Source organism: Colobus angolensis, unplaced genomic scaffold (genome assembly GCF_000951035.1).
Source record: "Colobus angolensis palliatus isolate OR3802 unplaced genomic scaffold, Cang.pa_1.0 Scaffold456, whole genome shotgun sequence".
Classification (NCBI taxonomy): Eukaryota; Metazoa; Chordata; class Mammalia; order Primates; family Cercopithecidae; genus Colobus; species Colobus angolensis.
In genome coordinates this window covers 643,876-665,212 of record NW_012117999.1, presented here as the reverse complement: position 1 = coordinate 665,212, position 21,337 = coordinate 643,876, and the positions used below count along the sequence as shown (strand labels likewise).

Genomic DNA, 21,337 nt, shown 5'->3' with positions numbered 1-21,337 from the left:
TCTTTCTTTCTTTCTTTCTTTCTTTCTTTCTTTCTTTCTTTCTTTCTTTCTTTCTTCTCTATCCTTCCTTCCTCTTTCTTTTCTTTCTTTCTTTCCTTCTCTCTCTCTCTCAGAGTCTCACTCTGTCACCTGGGACCCAGGCTACAGTAAAATGGGACAATCATAGCTCACTACAAGCTTCAGCTCCAGGACCCAAGTGATGCCCTCATCACAACCTTCCAAGTATCTGGGATTACAGGTACATGCAACTGCCCAGCTACATTTTAAATCATTTTGTAGAGAAGGGGTCTCACTATGTTGCCTGGGCTGGTCTTTAACTCCCGGCCTCCAGCAATTCTCCAGCCTGTGCCTTCCAAAGTGCTGGGATTACAGGTGTGAGCCACCCTGCCCGGCCACAGAATGTCTTATTTTGTCACTAAGGCAAGAATTTAGTTCTGAGAATTTCCCAGTCTTTCACTCTGAAAGAATTTTTTATGCTCTTCATGTGAAAAATGGAATGTAATCTGATTAATAAGAATATGGTTGGATACATGACTTTTTAGTTAGCTGAGAAGTAAAGTGCCTCTAAGGCCAGTGATGCTCAGCCTTTTTTGTACCACCAAGGAGGTCAGGAATGAAGGATATGGCATCTATACATCCTATCAGTAGCAGTGGTGCACCCTGGCAATGTTTCTCCATGGAGGTCACGGTGGGGTGCTTCTCCTTTTACTCTTGAGGATAGCTACTTTGAGAGGATATCCTAAACTTGGCCTTGTTTTGTTAAATGCAATTTTTAGTCCATAACTTGGATGAAGACCTAAAAGGCAAGCTTATCACATCTACAGATGACAAGACCAAGTTTATTGAAATTAAATGTAACAAAACTTTATTGATCACCCTCTACAGGCCATATCTGGCACTAAAGAGGATTTTTGCCATGGATATGTTACAAAATTTTGACTTACATCATAATGCAGACTTGGCTTAAAAGACCTGAGTTTTGTTTGGTTACTTTTTGTTTAGTTTAGTTTATTTGTTTATTGTTTGTTTTTTGCTCACCATGAGCTTAATAAGAACAACAAAATTGATCACAGTCCAAAAGCCACTATATTTTTAGTGTATTCTATGGAAAGAACATCCAGAACTTGGGAGAAGATAATGTAACATATTCCTGGAGCACTATGTCCAGATCAATCAAGTACCATATTATGAAGGAGACATAAATAGCACTGTATCCAGAGGAGGGAAACCAGGGCTACAAAGAGCCTACAAGCCATGCCCCGGGATGATCAGTGGAAAGAACCAAGGATGTTTAATCCTACAGAACAGAAACACATAGAGCCCACAAGCTTTCTTCAAATATTTGCATGCCCATCACCATTGCTTTCAAACAGCCAGAATTCAGAAAATAGGGAAGATTTACTCTGTGTACCTATGGGGCAGAATTCGGGTCAAAAGTTTGCAACCACATGGCAGCACGTTGCTCAATGTAAGGAAGAGCTTTCTAACAATTAAAGCTGCAAAATGAAATAGGCTACTTCAAAAAGCTGTGTGTTCTGGACCACCAGAATTGTTCAATAAGAGGCTAGAAAGCATAGGATATGTATCTAATATAATAAATTCCTGGTTTTGTGGTATGAGTTGGAGAGACGACCTAGTCTATAAGGTCTCTGAAAAACTAAAGGAAAATATGTACATCATTTGGATATTGAGTCAAATCTTATAATATAGTTCTTTAGTTCATCAGCTAAAGTTAACTGCAGGTGGCGAACTGGAACCAGTTTAATTATGCCCTTGAAGAACCAGGAATGTTTGGTTGGTTTGCTAGCTTATGAGAATTTCAACAACCTGAAGTCACAATAGGACCTTGGAATACATATTACCACACAGTCACCAGGAAGGATGATGATAGTACCAGCGTATAAGACACATGAAAATCTCCTCTCAAAATTTTTTCTCCTACCTTCTGATTTAGACCAGCATTGCTTCTTTCAGTGGTAGCTAATAAGCCAGACAGATCCAGTAGCATGCTAGTAAATATTTAACAACTGATACTCTGGAAAAAAACTCTAATTTGTCATGTTTGCCAAATCTCATGGTTTAAATTCACCCATCATAGTTGATTTCAAGTTACCGTTGGGAAGAGAAGTACACAATCCACTTTAGTGAGCAACTTTAACAAGCTGCCTCCAGCACACCACTGAATGTACCCCACATTTTAATCAGGAGAATCAGTGCAATTGACTTCCGTAAATTAACAGTCCAATGTTTGTTGCAGAGAAAGAAACTAAAGATTTGATTACATATGCTTAGTTGTTCCATTTAAACTAAAATATCAACAATATTTTGAAAGAACATATTCTTAAATGTATTGCATTTGCCTGGGGCTGCAGCCTACCCTTTCAGTCTCCATCACTTTGTTTAGGTTAATTTTCTCTGTCAAAATAGGTTGTGTATGTGACAGAGCAGGTATTTGGCACATCAAAGTTTTCCATTTGATGTTAAAGCAGGCCTCCATTTGGGGATGCATTCCGGAAGCTGTGACACTAAGTATGCTGTGGCGTAATCTCTACAGTCTAACAGAAATTCTGTAAGGATAAGTGGAGTTCAAACATATCATGACCAGCAGGTTCTGACACATCTAACAAAGAATCAGAGTATGGGGACATAGTTAATAACACATCCAAAAATGTTGATGATTGATATAGTTCAACCGTCTCTCAAAAGCCTCTAATCCCTTCTATCTATCAGGGCATTTAAGACCCTTATCTGGAAGATAAATCATGAGACTTTTGAGGAGATACAAAGGAAGGGCTGGAGGTGAAGTGGAGAATTATAATATCGCATTGGTAAGTCACTAAATGGGTAAAGCACAGTCATAAATCTGAGATTTGGGATGAAAAAATTTTATGTAGAGTTTCTTTAAAGGTTAATCATTAAAGGAAGAGTTACCATCTGCCAACTGTGTTTTTGTTTGTTTGTTTTTTAAATGAGGGAAGGAGGGCAAGTATCAGCCACGCATTACTCAAGGAACATATGACTGAGAAATTGAGAAAAGTATATAATTCTGAAAAGCAATTAGAAATGGCAGCAGGAATGAAGATAGACTCTTGGATCTCAGATAAGAGGAATAACTTGGGTTGAAAAAATATTAAGAGGAAAGCAAGCCAAAGCTGTGAAAGCTAAATTAAATTTCTTAGAACAAGGTAGTAGAATCCAGTATGATAGAACCCAGAGGCAATTGGAACACCAATGCTCTTTTAAAACATACAAATGGCTGCCTAATGCATTTTACAGATACATGTGAATTGGGAATAAAGGCTATTGTAATTGTTCAACAATATAGTGCAGATGATGAAATCTAAGCACTTAATTTGGAAAAGTGTATAGTATTAAGATGACTGCATTGATTACTGTGAAGAGTATGACATGTTTGAATGGGCTTGACAGAGAAGAAGAACTGTGCTGTGTAATTTAGAAATCTAAAGCTACTCATTTCTTCTAGAAATGCATTTTATTCAATCAGCTTTCTCTATTAGTCATTAATAGCCAATGTTTGAAACACCAACACCACTAACAAAAAAAGACACACTTGGACTCCCCCAAATAGAATTGGATTTGTTCTACTAAGGTAATACATACATATTATTTTTTGATATATCTAAACTTATAACTTGATTGGAAGATGAATTAGTAAATTAGGAGCAATTTTATAATCAAAACATACATTTCTACTTTTGTTCTCAAAATAACATCTATAGATGTATTACAACATCTAGAAGTGTATATGAATGTATTTCTTTTTCTCACATTTCTCTATTAAAGCCCCATCACGAGAGGAGCCATTATATAAATGGGTGCCATTATATAAATGAGTTCTCTATTTGGAACTCAGCAGAGACACCCTGGAAAGATTCAGAGGCACAGTGGAAAGAGGAGCTTTTCCTTCCTGTTTTGGGGCTGTTGGTTCTCAGAGTAGAAGGAAAACTGAGTTCAATGAGTTTCCCATGCTGTATTCCACGTCTCCATAATGATGTCTTTGGAAATGTCTGTCTTGTCAGATGCTGCCTTTCCTCTCTCCTTATTCAGCAGGCAATTCACTGCCACTCACAAAGGACCAACTCAGGCCAACTCACAGTGAGCAAAGTTTGTCTTTAACAACGCTTACTTTTCTTTTTGGAATTCTCTTCCGTACCAATGACCCTTCTGCTGCCCCAGTCAAAATAATGAAATCAATTTAGCCACATTTACAAAAGGTCCCTGGTTTACAATGGTTTGGCTTTTGATGATTTTTATGATAGTGCAAAAGCAGTATACATTCAGTAGAAACTAGTCTTTGAATTTTGAATTTTGATCTTTTGCTGGGCTAGCAATACCCTTGCGCAATGCAGGGTATTTTCAGCCATGCAATCATGAGGATGAACAACTGCTACCCCATGGCAAACTGTGTGGCCAGATGATCTTCCTGCCCGGTAGGCCAACGTAAGTGTTCTGAGCATGTTTAAGGTGGGCTAGGTTAAGCCATGATATTCAGTAGGTTGGGTGTATTAAATGCATTTTCAACTTAATGATATTTTAAATTTACAATGGGTTTATCAGGAGATAATTCCACCACAAACTGAGGGGCATCTATATTTTGTTACTTATACCAGAGGTGTTTATATTTCAAACAAATATCACATTAAAAGTGAAATTTCAAGTATCAGAGTGAAATTTTTAAATAGCTATGTTTTGGGGTAGCTGACTTTGGATAGCTAAACCATAGTCAATAATATTTTTAAAATCATAAAAGTTCATATACTAGAGGAATTACAGTGAAAATGTACACAAGTTTTTCTCCATTAATTCTCCTCAGAGTTTTACAAAGCTTATTGTTAAAAGATCATTGCTGTGATCTTTTAGCTTTGTGTGACATGTGTTTCCGAATACTTTAAACACAGTGAGGTTAAGATTGGATCATTTAAAAATCTCATCTTTTAGGTTGGCATTTATTTGGAAGTAGTGATGATAACCAAATGCCTTTTGTTTACATTTCACCAAAGGGGAAAACTGTGTTTTCACTTACCAATAACAAACCAAGACCTGACACTCGCTCAGATGATTGCCTCTCCAACATCTAACACTAAGCAGAATTTTAAAAAACAAATTAGTAATAGAGTGGTCTTTTTGCGCCTTCTTTTCTCATTCAGCTTGTTTAAAAAAAATGTATGAAAGTAGCTGGATACAAATTATAGTACATAGCACATGGGTGAAGCTTGCTGTATGTTTGTGGCTTCCCCTAACATTCATCACATGTACCACGTGCCTCAAAGTTCACCACAATAGATCTTTTCGTTCTCAGATAGCAAGTCAGTCCCCCAACTGTTAAAAACCACTACACACAGTACCAAACCCCAGACAGGATGACTTCCCATAGGTACAAAGATTGTCTTTCTCAATGCCTATAGGAGCTAATTAATTAATTTAAGAATAGGAAGTAATAAGATAATATAATCTCTTTTCTATTTGGATGAGCCAGTTACTTCACATCTCTGTGCTTCTTTTTTTTCTCAGTTGTAAACATGTTCTAATAATTTACCTATTCCACTGGGTCTTCCTGAGAATTACATTAAATCAAGGGCATAAAGTACTCAGCAAATAAAAATAACTTAATAATTGGCAGCCATTACTATTGTGCTACCAATATTTGAATTTGGAGAACGACTTCACTCTTTGGTTAGAGGGTAGAGTTGGTTTGCTGTAGGTGACAAAGGCAGAGGGTAGATTTCAGAAGAGAAGCAAATCTGAGAATTTTTACTAAGTTAAGCTACACGCAGAGCAAGCATAAAAAACAACAACAATAATAGTGGATTGCTACTGACAAAACTTTTAATGAGACCCGAGACTTTCAGTGAAACCTGCCAAAAATACTACCAAAGGAAATAAGAGACATGCTCTAAGCTAGCTTGTATCCAGCTTAATTTAAGTGACTGCTTTGCCATGCAATTGGGAACATGGCACATACAAACATTGCAAAGTACATAAAAACAAGATGTTTTGAAACACACATCACACCCCTGCCGACTCACTTTATTCTGAAAACTAAAAGTAACACTAACTCAGCTGTGCTTATGGTGCTTCAGGTACTTAACAAATGACCATTTATGTTAAGTACCCTGGATTACCTAAGAAAGATTTTCATTGTCATTAGATAATGATGGAAAAATATTTCCTATGAATTGATAAGGTGATAATCCAATGGAAGAGTGTCTTTAGCTGACAAATGATGTTTTCAGTGCCGTATTTCTCCCCATTTAATCTCTAAAGTGGCACAAAAATAAATTTCTCCACTTGGATACCTTCCTGCCATCTCTTGGTAACTCAAAAGCCCCTCAAACTCAGTATGTCCAAAAACGGTCTCACTATCACTTTCCACATCCCACCCTCAGCCTGTCCCCTTCCTGTGTTCCTTGTCATAGCAAAACAGTAATATCACCTACAACCCATTCAGTTTTGCAAGCCAGAAATTTAGGGGTCATTCCTGACAATCTCCTTCTCTTCCTCCTAAATCCAACCTGTCATCAAACACTGTTGATTTTGTTTGCTAAATTTCTCCCTCTAGTCATCCCTCTTTGACTCCCCTACCATCATCAGTCTAATATAACCTACTGTCACCTCTCTCCCGGACTGTGGTAATAGCCTTCTAACTGGTCTAATTTCATATATTCCATCCCCTCTCAACACTGCTTACCCTACCCGCAACTTTTTCTCCCACCATTTCATGAGCTGGATCATATCCTACCACTCCAACTCAGCTTAAAACTCTTGATGACTTTTGATGGCCTTAGGAAGGAGAGGAAAAAATACCTTAAGGTGGTTTACAAAGCCCCATTCCTGCCTCCTTTATGTTACTTCACTCTTCTTGCCTCTGCTCCAGCCGCACAAGCCGTTGTGGACTCACTGCGCTCCCTCCTGGCAGAAAGTAGCTGATACCGTTTGGCTGTGTCCTCACCCAAATCTCATCTTGGATTGTAACTCCCGTAATTCCCATGTGTTGTCAGAGGGACCCAGTGGAGGATAATTGAATCCTGGGGGCGCTTCCCCCATAGCGTTCTCATGGTAGTGATAAGTCTCATGAGATCTGATGGTTTTATAAGGGGTTTCCTTTTGCACTTGGCTCTCACTTTCTCTCTTGTTGCCACCGTGTAATAAGTACCTTTTGCCTTCCGCCATGATTGTGAGGCCTCCCCAGCCATGTGGAACTGAGTTCACTAAATCTCTTTTTCTTTATAAATTACCTAGTCCCGGGTGTGTCTTTATCAGCAGCGTGAAAACAGACTAATGCAGTAGCTCTGGCTTTTCCTGATATCTGAAATGCTCTTGCCAATCCTCTTCACCTAGTCGCCTCTTCAGATTTTCATTTCACTTCCTTGAGAAACCTTTCCTTGACTCTCTTGACCACATCAATTTCCTGTTACAAACTTTCCTAATACCTTGCAACTCTTCTACATTGCACTCGATAAAGTTGTGCTTTTATTTTGTTTAGCACTTTAATATTTTTCTTTTCTATTATTCTGTGAGTTCCTATAGAGAGAGAACCACATCTATTTTTGGTCACCTACTAGCCCTAGCCCAAGCACAGGGTATATGATCTCACAATATTCAATGGTAAATATTGGTGGAATTAATGAATAAATGATGTCAGATAAGTTTCCCACATTGCCTTCAGTAAACAGACTATGTTGTTTTGCTTTAAAAACAATGTCAGCAAGCAGTCTGTTATGTAAAATGCGCAGCTTGGTTCGTGATTATGAATATGAAACCGGTTAACTCAATCAAATTGCTGTAAGGATATGAGATTTTGCAGAAAATGAGTTTGTTTTTTACCTTTAGTTTTAAGGAGTTCAGTTTTTCCTCCCGAAGGTGTTCTCTCAACATCTCCCGATGGAGCCTCTCCTGCTCCCTTGCAAACTCGCCAAGAGTGTACTGGCGCACGCTGTTATGGCGGCTGGACATCCCCAGGGTGCTGCCCCCTTGACTGGGTACACTTGTGAAGCCTTGCCTCCTGGTGAAGTAGTACACGGTGACACAACTAAAATGTACATTCTTTGTCCTCAGCCGCTTCTCCCTTTTGAGAATGGAGGAAGCTGAAAGAGAAAGAAACAATCCTGTGAACACTTGGGAAAGCAGTTTTCAGACAAGGCCAAGAAAATGCCATTTGGTGATCTTGAATCTATCTATGGTCGACCCTTGTTGGCTACGGCACTCTAAAACTGTTACATCCCAGAGTTGGCATAGAGTTCTTATTTTCTTTCTTAAATTTTCTTCTAGCTGCGGCAGAGTAGACGTTTAAGTATAATGGTGGTCTGTACTTTTAAGTAAACGATATTCTAAGCAAACTTTCAGGAAAGTTGTCAATAGTCTGTGAATCTGTGGCAGCATTTATAGTAGTCCCCACTTATCTTTAGAGGATATGTTCTCAGACCTCCTGTGGATGCCTGAAATCACAGACAGTGTTGAGCCCTATATATACTATGTTTTTCCCTATACATACATACCTAAGATAAGGCACAGTAAGAAATTAATTATAATAGCTAATATAATAGTAAAATAAAGCAATTATAATGATATAAGAGCATCACTACTCTTGTGCTTTGGGGTATTATTAGGTAAAATAAGAGTTCCTTGAACATAAGCACTGGGATACCCATGGCAGTTGATCTGATAACCAAGATGGCTACTATGTAACTAACGGGCCAGTAGCATAGACAGCACTGATGTGCTGGACAAAGAGAAGATTCAAATCCTTGGGGAACGGGAATGGGACAGTGTGAGATTTCATCACACTATTCCCAACAGCCTGCAATTTAAAACTAAAAATGCTTTATTTCAGGATATTTTCATTTAATATTTTTGGATTGTGCTTGACCACAGATAACTGAAACTCGGGAAATCAACACTGCAGATAACCAGGGACAACTGTAATTTCTCATTTCCTCTAACCCTTTGAATTTTGGTTTTATGACTTTCACAGAAGTTGTATTATACTATAATCAAAAAAGACACATAATACAAACCCTCATGCCTCAGATCTTATTTCTATGTGGAGGGTGTTTGACATTAAAACAAATGTCTATAAATTTTGGAAAATTTCAAAAAGCAATAAAAACACACACAAAAAGGCTCACTGGCACTATTTAGATATTTTATCAATCTAAATCTAATAAAACTTTCATTGGAAAAGATCAGTGTTCTCATTAAATAGCATTATGAACAATGGGATTCTAATGTAAGTATACATTGGGACAAATGAAATTGCCTGAGATATATCAGAACTACTTCTTCTTATTATTATTTATTTATTTATTTTTTATTTTTTTGAGACGGAGCTTTGCTCTGTCGCCCAGGCTGGAGTGCAGTGGCACAATCTCGGCTCACTGCAAGCTCTGCCTCCCAGGGTCACTCCATTCTCCTGTCTCAGCCTCCCAAGTAGCTAGGACTACAGGTGCCCACCACCACACCCAGCTAATTTTTTTTGTATTTTTAGTAGAGACGGAGTTTCACCGTGTTAGCCAGGATGGTCTCGATATCCTGACCTCGTGATCTGCCTGCTTTGGCCTCCCAAAGTGCTGGGATTACAGGTGTAAGCCACCACGCCTGGCCCTTCTTATTTATTTTTTAATTGATGAATAAAAATTATATATATTTATGATGCTCAGCGTGATGCTTTGATATATGTATGTATTGTGAAACTGCTCAATCAAACTTATAACATATCAATTATCTCACATACTGATTTTTTTGTAGTAATGATGGGAGCCTTTATTACTAGTTACAGGAACATCAAGATGCACGAGAATCCAGGAGAGGTAGACACTGACTGCAGTTGAGAAAAAGAGGGCCACACTTTGTAAACATGACCTTTTGAAATTAGAAGACACGGTAGAATCATCTGGTTCAGCCCCTTCATTTTACATTGAAGTAACCCAGGTCTGTAGAATTTGAGTGACTTTTTTTGATGTAGACTGTTAGTGAGACAGGTAAGCCTAAACCTGAAAGCTCCTAATTTGCTGCCAAATTATATGATCCACCCCCGCTGGGGAAGGAAAGGCATGCTTAGTTGAGAAGAAAGAATCATGCTATTATTTTGCTAGCTGAGGAATTCTCCTCAGTTCATTGTTTTTTTTCATGTTTGCTTTTCTATTAGGGGTTGAATTTTGTCCCTCTCCATCAAATACGCTAAAGTTCTAATCCCAAGTACCTCAGAATGTAGTCTCTTTTGGAAATAGGGACTTTACAGAAGTAAACAAATTAAAATAAGGTCACTAGGGTGGGCCCTAATCCAAGATGACTGGTGTGTTTCTAAAAGTTAAAACTTGGGCACAGACACGTGTAGAGGGAAGACGATGTGAAGAGACACAGGAAGAACACCGTGTGAAGACTGACGCAGAGATGGGGATTCTCTACCATAAGTCAAGAATGTCGGGGACTCCAGAAACCGAAATACGCAAGGGAAGATCCTTTCTCAAAGCTTTCAGACGGAACCTGGCCCTGCCAACACCTTGGTCATCGAGCCTCCAGAACTGTGAGCAATTTCTGCTGTTGTAAGCCATCTTGTTTGCCGTCATTTTTATGGCAGCCCAAGGAATCTGACACAAGTGCTCAAGCAGAAAAATGAACAGAAGAAAATGAACTGAGAAGAAATCCTCAGATGGCAAAATGCTATAATTTAACATTTGTGGAGTGCTTCCCATGTGCTGTACTATGCAGGCAACTTTACATGAATTATCTCATTTTATCCTTAGAACTCCCTGGTTGATAATACTCATGTCCCCATTGTTAGGAAACCAAATTACCAAAGGTTAAAAAACATGGCCAGGTCATATAACTAATGAAAAAACTGGGATCTGTTATTCAGAGCCCAGTCTTTTCACTACCATATTTCAGCATACAGCTGAGGCCACACTAAGGGAGGTGAGCAAGGCTGAGATTTGGCATTATACTACCTCTGGAAGACGTCAACTGCTGCTGGCTTCAAGATGATTTTGATTTAGAAGGCTGTGTAAGCAATGAAAAAAAAAATGAGTCTAATTGGATTTATGTAAGAATCTTTTCCAAGGAAGTTCAAGCTCCTTTGTCTCATTTTTCCCCCATGAAACATTCAAGCCAAATATATAGAGGCTGCTATGATTAATACCATTTTATGGATTTGTTTAATCAGTAAGTATAAATTGAGAGCCTACGATGTGCTAGCCACTTTCTAGATGATTGGGATACATCAGTTAAAAACACAGATGATGCCGGGTGTGGAATCATGCCTGTAATCCCGGCACTTAGCGGGGCCAAGACAGGCAGATCACCTGAGGTCAGGAAATCGAGACCATCCTGGCCAACATGGTGAAATCCAATCTCTACTAAAAATACAAAAAGTAACCAGGCAGGGTGGTGCATGCCTGTAATCCCAGCCACTCAGGAGGCTGAGGCAGGAGAATTGCTGGAACCTGGGAGGTGGAGGTTGCAGTGAGCCGAAATCACACCACCGCACTCCAGCCTGGGCAACAGAGAGAGACTGCGTCTCAAAAAATAAAAAGAATAAATAAATAAATAAATAAATACACAGATGATGATCCCTGCCTTTGTGGAGCTTCCATTCCAGTGCTGAGAAACTCAGACACAATGAAGAGACTCAGAAGATTAGAGAGTAAGAGAATTACGACCTTAGCACAGAAATTCGGCTTTCCCAACTTTCTTCTTCTCCACTGTTTTGCTTCTCCAGAAGATATTGCCAGAAAGGGAATGCTTTCCAACTTGTGCATACTTTTCCATTTATTTATGTATACGTTCACTGTAACACACCTGTACTACAGGCAGTAAACTTTCAATTTGATTTAAAAGTTCTGATCTGTTTCATAACCATATGTTTAAATCATCTTAAAACAAGGAAGAATTTGTCAAAATGTAAAAGATCACCAGAGAAGGCAAATTTAACAATCTGCCCAGCAATCTGCTATCAAATCCGACAACCTCATACATCACCCCTTACAGCAGGCTAGAGCTTCTGGTTTTGTGATGATAACTTTATATCTTTTTTGCTCTTGATATCATAAAAACGATGCCCTAAAGGCATTATTGTTCAAGGCCATAAATTTATAGATAAGGAAAAAGATTTAAATGTACTCATTTAAAACAATTATTATATACACCTCTGGTAATTTTGTGTGCATGCGTGTGTGTGTGTGTGTGTGTATGTGTGTGTGTGATAGAGCTTCGCTCTTGTTGCCCAGCCTGGAGTACAGTGGCATGATCTTGGCTCACTGCAACCTCTGCCTCCTGGGTTCAAACGATTCTCCTTCCTCAGCCTCCTGAGTAGCTGGGATTACAGGTGTCTGCCACCACACCCAGCTAATTTTTGCATTTTTAGTAAAGACAGGGTTTCACCATGTTGGCCAGGTTGTTCTCGAACTCCTGACCTCAGGTGATCCACCCACCTCGGCCTCCCAAAGTTCTGGGATTATAGGTGTTAGCCACCATGCCCAGTCACATCTGGTAATTTTATTACTTACTTTTTAGACAATTGGTGGTACTCTCAACAAATTTCCTTTCCAAATGTATTTAGATCTCTATCTGCAGTTTTACATTATAAGAATTCTTCACTCTGGGAGGCCGAGGTGGGCGAATCATGAGGTCAGAAGATTGAGACCATCCTGGCCAACACGGTGAAACCCCATCTCTACTGAAAATTCAAAAAATTAGCTGGGCATGGTGGCAGGTGCCTGTAGTCCCAGCTACTCGGGAGACTGAGGCAGGAGAATGGTGTGAACCCGGGAGGCGGAGCTTACAGTGAGCAGAGATCACGCCACTGCACTCTAGCCTGGGTGACAGAGAGAGACTCCGTCTCAAAAAAAAAAAAGAATTATTCACCCTTCTGGATGAATCTTTTGCACCATTATTCACCCTACTGGATGAATCTTTTGCACCATTATTCACCCTTCTGGATGAATCTTTTGCACCATGCTTTCCCAGAAAAGCCAAATTACCTTTTCCCAAAACGCCAGAGTTTGGAGGTGATTTTCTAAGGCCTTTGAAGACAATAGTGTCAGGGAGCAGAAGGCCTTCAGCTGAGCCCCTGGCAGGGCTGACACTGTCAAAAGGAATTAGGAATAGTGCTTCCTCCTATCTATTAGGGTTTATAATTCAAACATGTGCTTATGTTTACTTTAGTATTTGCATATTCTACATAACATTGTGATAACAATTATTCAAAAGCCTATGGAATCTATTTAAAAGGAAGTCTTTGAAATACTACAAGATCAGCCTTATGGGGAATATTTTAAGTGTGGCTTTCCTGAAGTTAAGAGCCACCCAAGTCTCTCTTCTGATGATTGAATCAGAGGACTAACATGAGTCTTTATGGGCTCTCTCCTGCCTCCAGGCCTCAACGTGACTAACATCACAAAATGAAGTCATAAAAACGAGTCTCTGCCCTTTGAGCCTGGGAGAAGCAGACTAAATTCACTCAGCACATCTCCCGTAGGGAATCTGAAACCTCCCTGATACAACCTACCTAGTAATTTCTGCCCTTTCCAAGAAGACTAAGCTCTACTTTGTGTCTCTACAGAGTTCAGTATTGGCTTTACTATAGTAAGGTCAAGAGAAAGAAAAGGAGGGAGGAGAATGTGGCTTTCATGAGAGCTTTGAAAATTAGTCTGTTTTTGGCGGGCGCAGTGGCTCATGCCTGTAATCCCAGCATTTTGGGAGGCTGAGGCAGGTGGATCCTTTGAGCTCAGGAGTTCGAGATCAGCCTGAGCAACATGGGGAAACTCCATCTCTGCCAAAAATACAAAAACTTAGCCGGGTGTAGTGGTGCGTGCCTGTAGTCCCAGCTACTCGGGAGGCTGAGGCACAATAATCACTTGAGGCCAGGGGGCAGAGGTTGTGGGGAGCCGAGATTATAATACCGCACTCCAGTCTGGGTGACAGAGTGAGACTCCAGTTTAAATAAATAAATGAATAAAAATAATTAGTCTGTTTTCATACGTGACACCATTTTTTTTTTTTTTTTTGAGATGTAGTCTTGCTGTGTCACCAGGCTAGAGTGTAATGGCACGATCTCAACTCACTGCACCTCTGCCTCCCGGGTTCAAGCGATTCCCCTGGCTCAGTCTCCCACGTAGCTGGGACTACAGGCGCGCACCACCACACTTTGCTAATTTTTTGTATTTTAGTAGAGAGGGGGTTTCACCATGGTGGCCAGGATGATCTCAATCTCCTGATCTCATGATCTGCCCGCCTCAGCCTCCCAAAGTGCTGGGATTACAGGTGTGAGCCACCATGCCCAGCTTTGACACTATTTTTTAAGTATCTTTCAGCTCCTTTTCTTTTATCCTAACCATAGTACCAGCCTGAAGCAAAAGTATCTAAATGCAACACTACTGTATACACTGCCCAGGTCTTGGGAACACCATTATGTTCAGCACATCTGGCCATATTCGTGTTACTATAAAATGTTTACATATAGTAGAGATAATATTGGTCTTTATAAATTAAAGGAATAAACACACAGTTACTGATATTCACTATCTTCAGAACCTACCTTTTATTTTTTTTTTGAGAGTGAGTCCCGCTCTGTCACCCAGGCTGCAGTGCAGTGGGGCGATCTCGGCTCACTGCAAGCTCCACCTCCTGGGTTCATGCCATTCTCCTGCCTCAGCCTCCTGAGTAGCTGGGATTACAGGTGTGAGCCACCATGCCCAGCTTTGACACTATTTTTTAAGTATCTTTCAGCTCCTTTTCTTTTATCCTAACCATAGTACCAGCCTGAAGCAAAAGTATCTAAATGCAACACTACTGTATACACTGCCCAGGTCTTGGGAACACCATTATGTTCAGCACATCTGGCCATATTCGTGTTACTATAAAATGTTTACATATAGTAGAGATAATATTGGTCTTTATAAATTAAAGGAATAAACACACAGTTACTGATATTCACTATCTTCAGAACCTACCTTTTATTTTTTTTTTGAGAGTGAGTCCCGCTCTGTCACCCAGGCTGCAGTGCAGTGGGGCGATCTCGGCTCACTGCAACCTCCGCCTCCTGGGTTCAAACGATTCTCCTTCCTCAGCCTCCTGAGTAGCTGGGATTACAGGTGTCTGCCACCACACCCAGCTAATTTTTGCATTTTTAGTAAAGACAGGGTTTCACCATGTTGGCCAGGTTGTTCTCGAACTCCTGACCTCAGGTGATCCACCCGCCTCAGCCTCCCAAAGTGCTGGGATTACAGGCGTGAGCCACTGCGCCCTGCCAAGCTACCTACCCTTGAAAGAATGCTTTCAGGCCAGGCGTAGTAGCTCACACCTGTAATCCCAGCACTTTGAGAGGCTGAGGCGGGCGGATCACCTGAGGTCGGGAGTTCAACACCAGCCTGGCCAGCATGGTGAAACCCTGTGTCTACTAAAAATATAAAAATTAGCCAGGCGTAGTGGTGGGTGCCTGTCATCCCAGCTACTCGGGAGGCTGAGCAGGAGAATCGCTTGAACCTAGGAGGGGGTTGCAGTGAGCCGAGATCACGCCATTGCCCTCCAGCCTGGGCGACAGAGTAAAACTGTGTCTCAAAAACAAACAAACAAACAAAAGCAAACGAAAAACGAATAAACAAAACAAAGAAACAAAAAAAAGCTTTCAAAATGAATGGAGAAAAGAATTGGAACACTGACTAATCCGCAATGCCAGGGTAAGAATATAGACACATAAAATAATCTTTATATAAATTATATAAAAAAAGAACTCGTGAAAAGAGCCGATTAAAAATAGAAACCAAGGCCGGGCGCGGTGGCTCAAGCCTGTAATCCCAGCACTTTGGGAGGCCGAGACGGGTGGATCACGAGGTCAGGAGATCAAGACCATCCTGGCTTAACACGGTGAAACCCCGCCTCTACTAAAAAATACAAAAAAACTAGCCGGGAGAGGTGGCGGGCCCCTGTAGTCCCAGCTACTCGGGAGGCTGAGGCAGGAGAATGGCGTAAACCCGGGAGGCGGAGCTTGCAGTGAGCTGAGATCCGGCCACTGCACTCCAGCCTGGGCGGCAGAGCGAGACTCTGTCTCAAAAAAAAAAAAAAAAAAAAAAAAAAGAAACCAAAGACTAAGAATTATTCGGTATGTTTGCAGTATCATCCAGGGAAGCAAGTACTCCGATGAAATAAATATTCTGAATATTTTGATCCCCTACAGGGAATGAGTATATCAAGTATCACAGCTCATTCACACTTGGCTCTAGGAAAATTCAACCGATTTTGCTCTTTCCACACTCACAAACCAATCTGTTTATATGGTATGGAATAAATCTTCAAGTTTACCAGATTATCTGCCTGACTTGTCAACTTTATTTCTTATTGAAAATAATCAAATTTGCTTTCTGATTTGTGCTTTAGCTATTTGTGAACATTATTAGTGTATCATTCCACTTGAGTCTGGCCATTTCTGCATGCACACAATTACGTATCTGGGCCTGTAAAATTGAAGATCAGGTTCTGGACCACCAATTCCACCACAGGGCAACCACTCTGGAGCGAATGAATGCTTGAGCAATGAGTTGGTCAACAAGTACACTTGTTGTTTTTTGTGTCAACACCTATCAGCAAAGTCCTGCTAGAAAGGCAGAAAGCAGTAAACAGAGTTATGTATTTTGGCACAAAGTTTGGCACATGGAGGTTGAAAAGTTATGGTCTAGTTTCATGTTAAAAGAGAGGAGAATTGTGGAAGATATTAATTCTACCATTTGGGTCTAAAGTCAATAATAAACTTATCTCTCTTAAGTTGATTAAAAGGACAATGCCAGATAATTTGCAAGTCTATGGTTTTGAATTTACTTATTTAGATGAAACGTAGTAGAAGTGAAGTGAGATTGCTGAAATCAACTTGTTTTTCTTGGTAAGCGCTGGTCAATGAAAATTTGTGTTTTTAAATCATACAGACCAAATTGATCAGGGGCTCTGAAGATGTGTGATGTGTGTGTTGCTTCTTACCTTTTGAAGAACAAATCAAGATTAAATCTGTTATCAAACCAGGAAGTTTAGCTTATAAACAGAAGATCCAGTTTCATCAGAAATTATTTCGTATAGAAATTAAAATAACAGATTGAATATTAAATCAATTTCCAATGATTGAAGTTATTAAGATTAACTTAACATTTACAAACGACTTCTGTAAATTTCCTGTGATCATATGCTCAAATCTTCTCCAACTTGACATGATTGCCAAGGTTGGCTTCTCTTGATAATTGTGTCACCTACATGATCTCAAGTCTTAACCACAAGGAGTAAAAATGGGTCTAGCAACTAAGAACTATAGCAATAATTCCTTTGAAAATGAAATCTAGTTTGGTATTAAAAGTAATCTTTCCTTGTTCTAATTGTCCCTTTTTATTCCAGTCACATTCTCGTTTCCTGAATATACTTGCCCCAGTCATCTTTTTAAATTTAATTTGCTCAAATAAGGTATTTAGTAATACATTGTTTAAGTGGATAAAACTCCAAAAGACTTATACTAAAGAAGTATCATGGGTGAATGAGAAGCAAAATGAAAATAAAGATTAATTGGGACTTTTTCTTTCTAACCATGAACAAAATCCAAATTACCTTAAGTATGTAATATAAGCTGATCTGTTATTTTACATTCAGTTATAAAGAGTTTAAAACACATACTAACAATCACAAACAAAAGAAAAAAACCCACCTTAAACAACGGGCATGATATAGGGAAATGTTTTTAATTATCCAATGTTTTGGAATTAAGTTGTTTTTCTTCCCAGAAGAATAATCCGAACTGAAACAGAGGCAGTAAATGTAAAAAAGTATCTTAATGTACCAAACGGACAAGTCAGGGGTCTTATTTTTTTCCTTTTTTACTATTGCTCATTACTATGAAAGTAGCATTCAAAAATAAAAATCAAAAAAAAAGTAGCCTCCACTTAGGTGATGCTCATCATTTTTAGTCCAAGTCTATTTCTTGCTGATATATTCGGTTCCCTGTATTATGACTAATAGCTCTAAATGCTATTAAAATTGTAGTGCATGTCTCTCCTCAGCCCTTAAATGCCACTCTTCCCTGTTTCTAACCAACCAACCAACTTATGTATTAGTAAAGCAGCAAGTAGAATAGATCATATAAAATATGATAGACACATATAAGAACCAGTTGTCATTCTGATATCAATCCTTTGGTAGAGGAGAACTAGGTTTATAATTCATAGATAGGATTAGGTAGTTTATCCATTTAGCTGTAAATATTTCCCATTCCTATATCAAATTGAACATAGTCACAATGGATTACCCCCAAGACTAACAATGTCTTTTGCACATTGCAGCGTCTGAGTGAAATAATTCAAGACAAGACTCTTTTGTTTAAATTGCTAGTTTACAAAGAAAAAAATCCTCTCATATAAGACTAAGTGACATAATAAGTATTCTATCAAGATATGTGCAAATACTGCATATGCATTTAAACAACAAGAACAAAATAGCAAGAACAGAAATAATATAAAAAGATGACCCTTGAAGCTGATTGACTAAAGCTTTGTTTTGGATCATGAACATGCATGTCACGTCGTCATCCATGCAGTCTGTCGGTTACGTCCACATAAGCAAGCAAGAGATATGCATGAAGGGAACCAGCTCTCCTCCCAGTCTCTGCTGACAGGCACAGCCCAGGCTGTTCAGCTCTCTGCAAGCTGAATTTGACTTCATAGGGTTGGTTTGATTGAGTCCTCATCTACTGAAAATTCTCAGGTTGGAAAAAAGTAAGGTTTATTGCCCAAGATTTTGATGTAAATTCTGAAAGCTGCATATGAAAATTTAATACACAGTTTGACCTTCCAGCCTTCATGTCATAAATAATTAATATGATTAACTCACAAAAGGTGATCACTTTGCAAAACTAGCAATTGTTCATCCACACATTTTATTTTTTAAGGATGCCCTTTCCTCTTCCCCCTAATTCTTGTAAGTAATCTAAACAACAACAACAACAACAACAACAACAAAATGGCACTTTGTTTGCTAGGACAAAAGCAAGACATACTATATTTTAAAGTTATAAACTTGAAATTAAAAAAGCAAAAATTTAAGAGGGAGTATAGCTCAAAGGTAGAGCACTGGACTGCAGATCAAGAAAGCAAAAAAAAATTTTTTTAATTATTTTATCTTTTATAAATAATTTTTATATCTAATTGACTTAGCACTGATCCTCCTGCTTACGCAAAACTAATAACCCACTGAAAATATAATGTAACTGCAGAATGCCCTAGCCATCAACATAAAATGCAATTAATATTGGTGATGATGAATTGTTAAACTAAAAGTTTAGATTAAATTATATGTAAAATTGTACCACTGAGTGATCTACTAATTTTTATTTTAATTTAGATATATGATTTTCCTTTTGCATCAATAAATCAAATTTATAGCACTAGGCATCATGAATTTTGGTGTTCCAATTCTACATTTGACAATCAGTCTTCATTTTGGTTTGATTTTGTTCTTACACAACAAATCACTTTAAAAATTTATATATTAAAATCCAAGAGAAAAATACTGAAAACACAATATAATATTAATGTTTTGCTGAATATAGGCACTGAATTTTGCTCAGCTCTAACCAAAGCAGACCAAAAATTAGGAATTTTTCCCCCATTCTATATAATACACAGATGCTCCTTTTTAACTTTCAATGGAGTTACTTTCCAAGAAACCCATCATAAGTTGAAAATACTGTAAGTCAAAATACATTTAATACACCTAACCTACAGAACATCATAACTTAGCCTAGCCTAGCTTACACATGCTCAGAATACCTTACCTCAGCCTACGGGGGGCCAAGTCGTCTAATGAAAAGCCTATTTATAACAAAGCATTGAATATCTTATGTAATTTACTGAATACTGTACTGAAAGTGAAAAACAGAATGGTTGTATGGGTACTCAAAGTACGGTTTCTGCTGAATGCCTACTGCTTTCTCACCACTGTAAAATCAAAAAACATAAGTCCAACCAGCATTAAGGAGTCAGGGACTATCTGTACTCAGCTAGCACCTGACGTTATTACTGTTGAGAGCCATTTTACAGAATTTTGATCAATGTTTTCAGCTCCTTTCTCTTTCCACACTATCTATATTTTTCTAGATAACATTAATATTTTCCAGGGAATTTTTAAAGATATCCACACAGCCAATATTAACATTTACATATGGAACATACATTATTGAGGTATCTGCCTTTTCATTTTTAAAGGCTGTTTTTTTTTTTTTTATTGTAAGCATGCCATATTGCTAATGAATTAGAGAAAATATTTTCCTGTCCCAATGTCTGGAAAATAATAAATTGTCAGATAATGTAATCGATTTAAAATCTGAATTTTAATACCTGCTAAAATCCATTATACAAGTTACATTAATGAACATTGCATTTCTTAGTTCCTCCATTAATATTTTCAGAATTATGTTTGTCTACCTCACATGAATATTGTAAGAGATAATTACATTTGTAAAAAATCTTATGAACCACAGATGGAAAGCATTACATATGCAGAGTACTATCTTGGTGATGCTATTAAACCAAATAAAAAGTGTGTTCCTTTATTATTCGGGGAGAAAACAAGTACTACCTACTTCCCAGCTTGTTTCCTTAATCTCTCATATGTGCAATTAAACACTAAAACTTCATGCTTAAGAAACAAATTTCACTGCCACTAAAGTAACAGTTATTTCCAAAATATATAAACCTATACTCTAGTGTTATTAAAATCGCAACATGAATAACATCTTCAGATTATATCATTTTTTATTGGGAAAAAAAGGCAGTCGTTACTAAACATAAATAATCACAGTTCTGGCTGCAGTTCAAGGTGTAAGCACTTCCCTCTGCTGTCTCAGCAATTCTCCTGATGTCAAAGACACATTAAAATAAATGGGAACCATATGGCTCCTCAGCAGAATACTCGTGCTCTTACAACCAAGAGGGCAATGCAATTCATTACCACCACCGGCGAAATATTTTGGGGACATGGAATATCTCAGTGCAAAATAAAGCCGCATGAGGCATTCTGACACAATGACAGAAGGAAACATTTGCTATTCTTCAGCTCTACTAACCTGTTTTGCTGCGTTTTACATTTTCTCAATACCACCATGAGCCTCTCCTGTTACAAGGATTAAACAGCATTTTCCACCTGCTCAGTGACTTCCCAAGCAGTATTTCATCTGGTCCAACAATGCGACCCTGTCAAGCCTAATACATCATGATAATCCAGGTCAGAACATCACTTAAAAACAACAACAAAGAAACAAAACAAAACAAATCCTCAACAGCAACAAGAGCAACAAAAC

The 21,337-nt window shown here is 38.6% G+C and overlaps 1 protein-coding gene across 2 annotated transcripts in view; it reads right to left on the bottom strand.

Moving 5' to 3' along the window:
- CSRNP3 (cysteine-serine-rich nuclear protein 3) overlaps positions 1 to 21,337 on the bottom strand; it is a 214,296-nt gene that overhangs the window by 14,484 nt on the left and 178,475 nt on the right. For both annotated transcript variants that reach the window (XM_011958025.1, XM_011958024.1), the window contains one exon: positions 7,846 to 8,105. In XM_011958025.1, the coding sequence (XP_011813415.1) occupies positions 7,846 to 8,105 (260 nt within the window). The remainder of the gene's footprint in view (positions 1 to 7,845; positions 8,106 to 21,337) is intronic.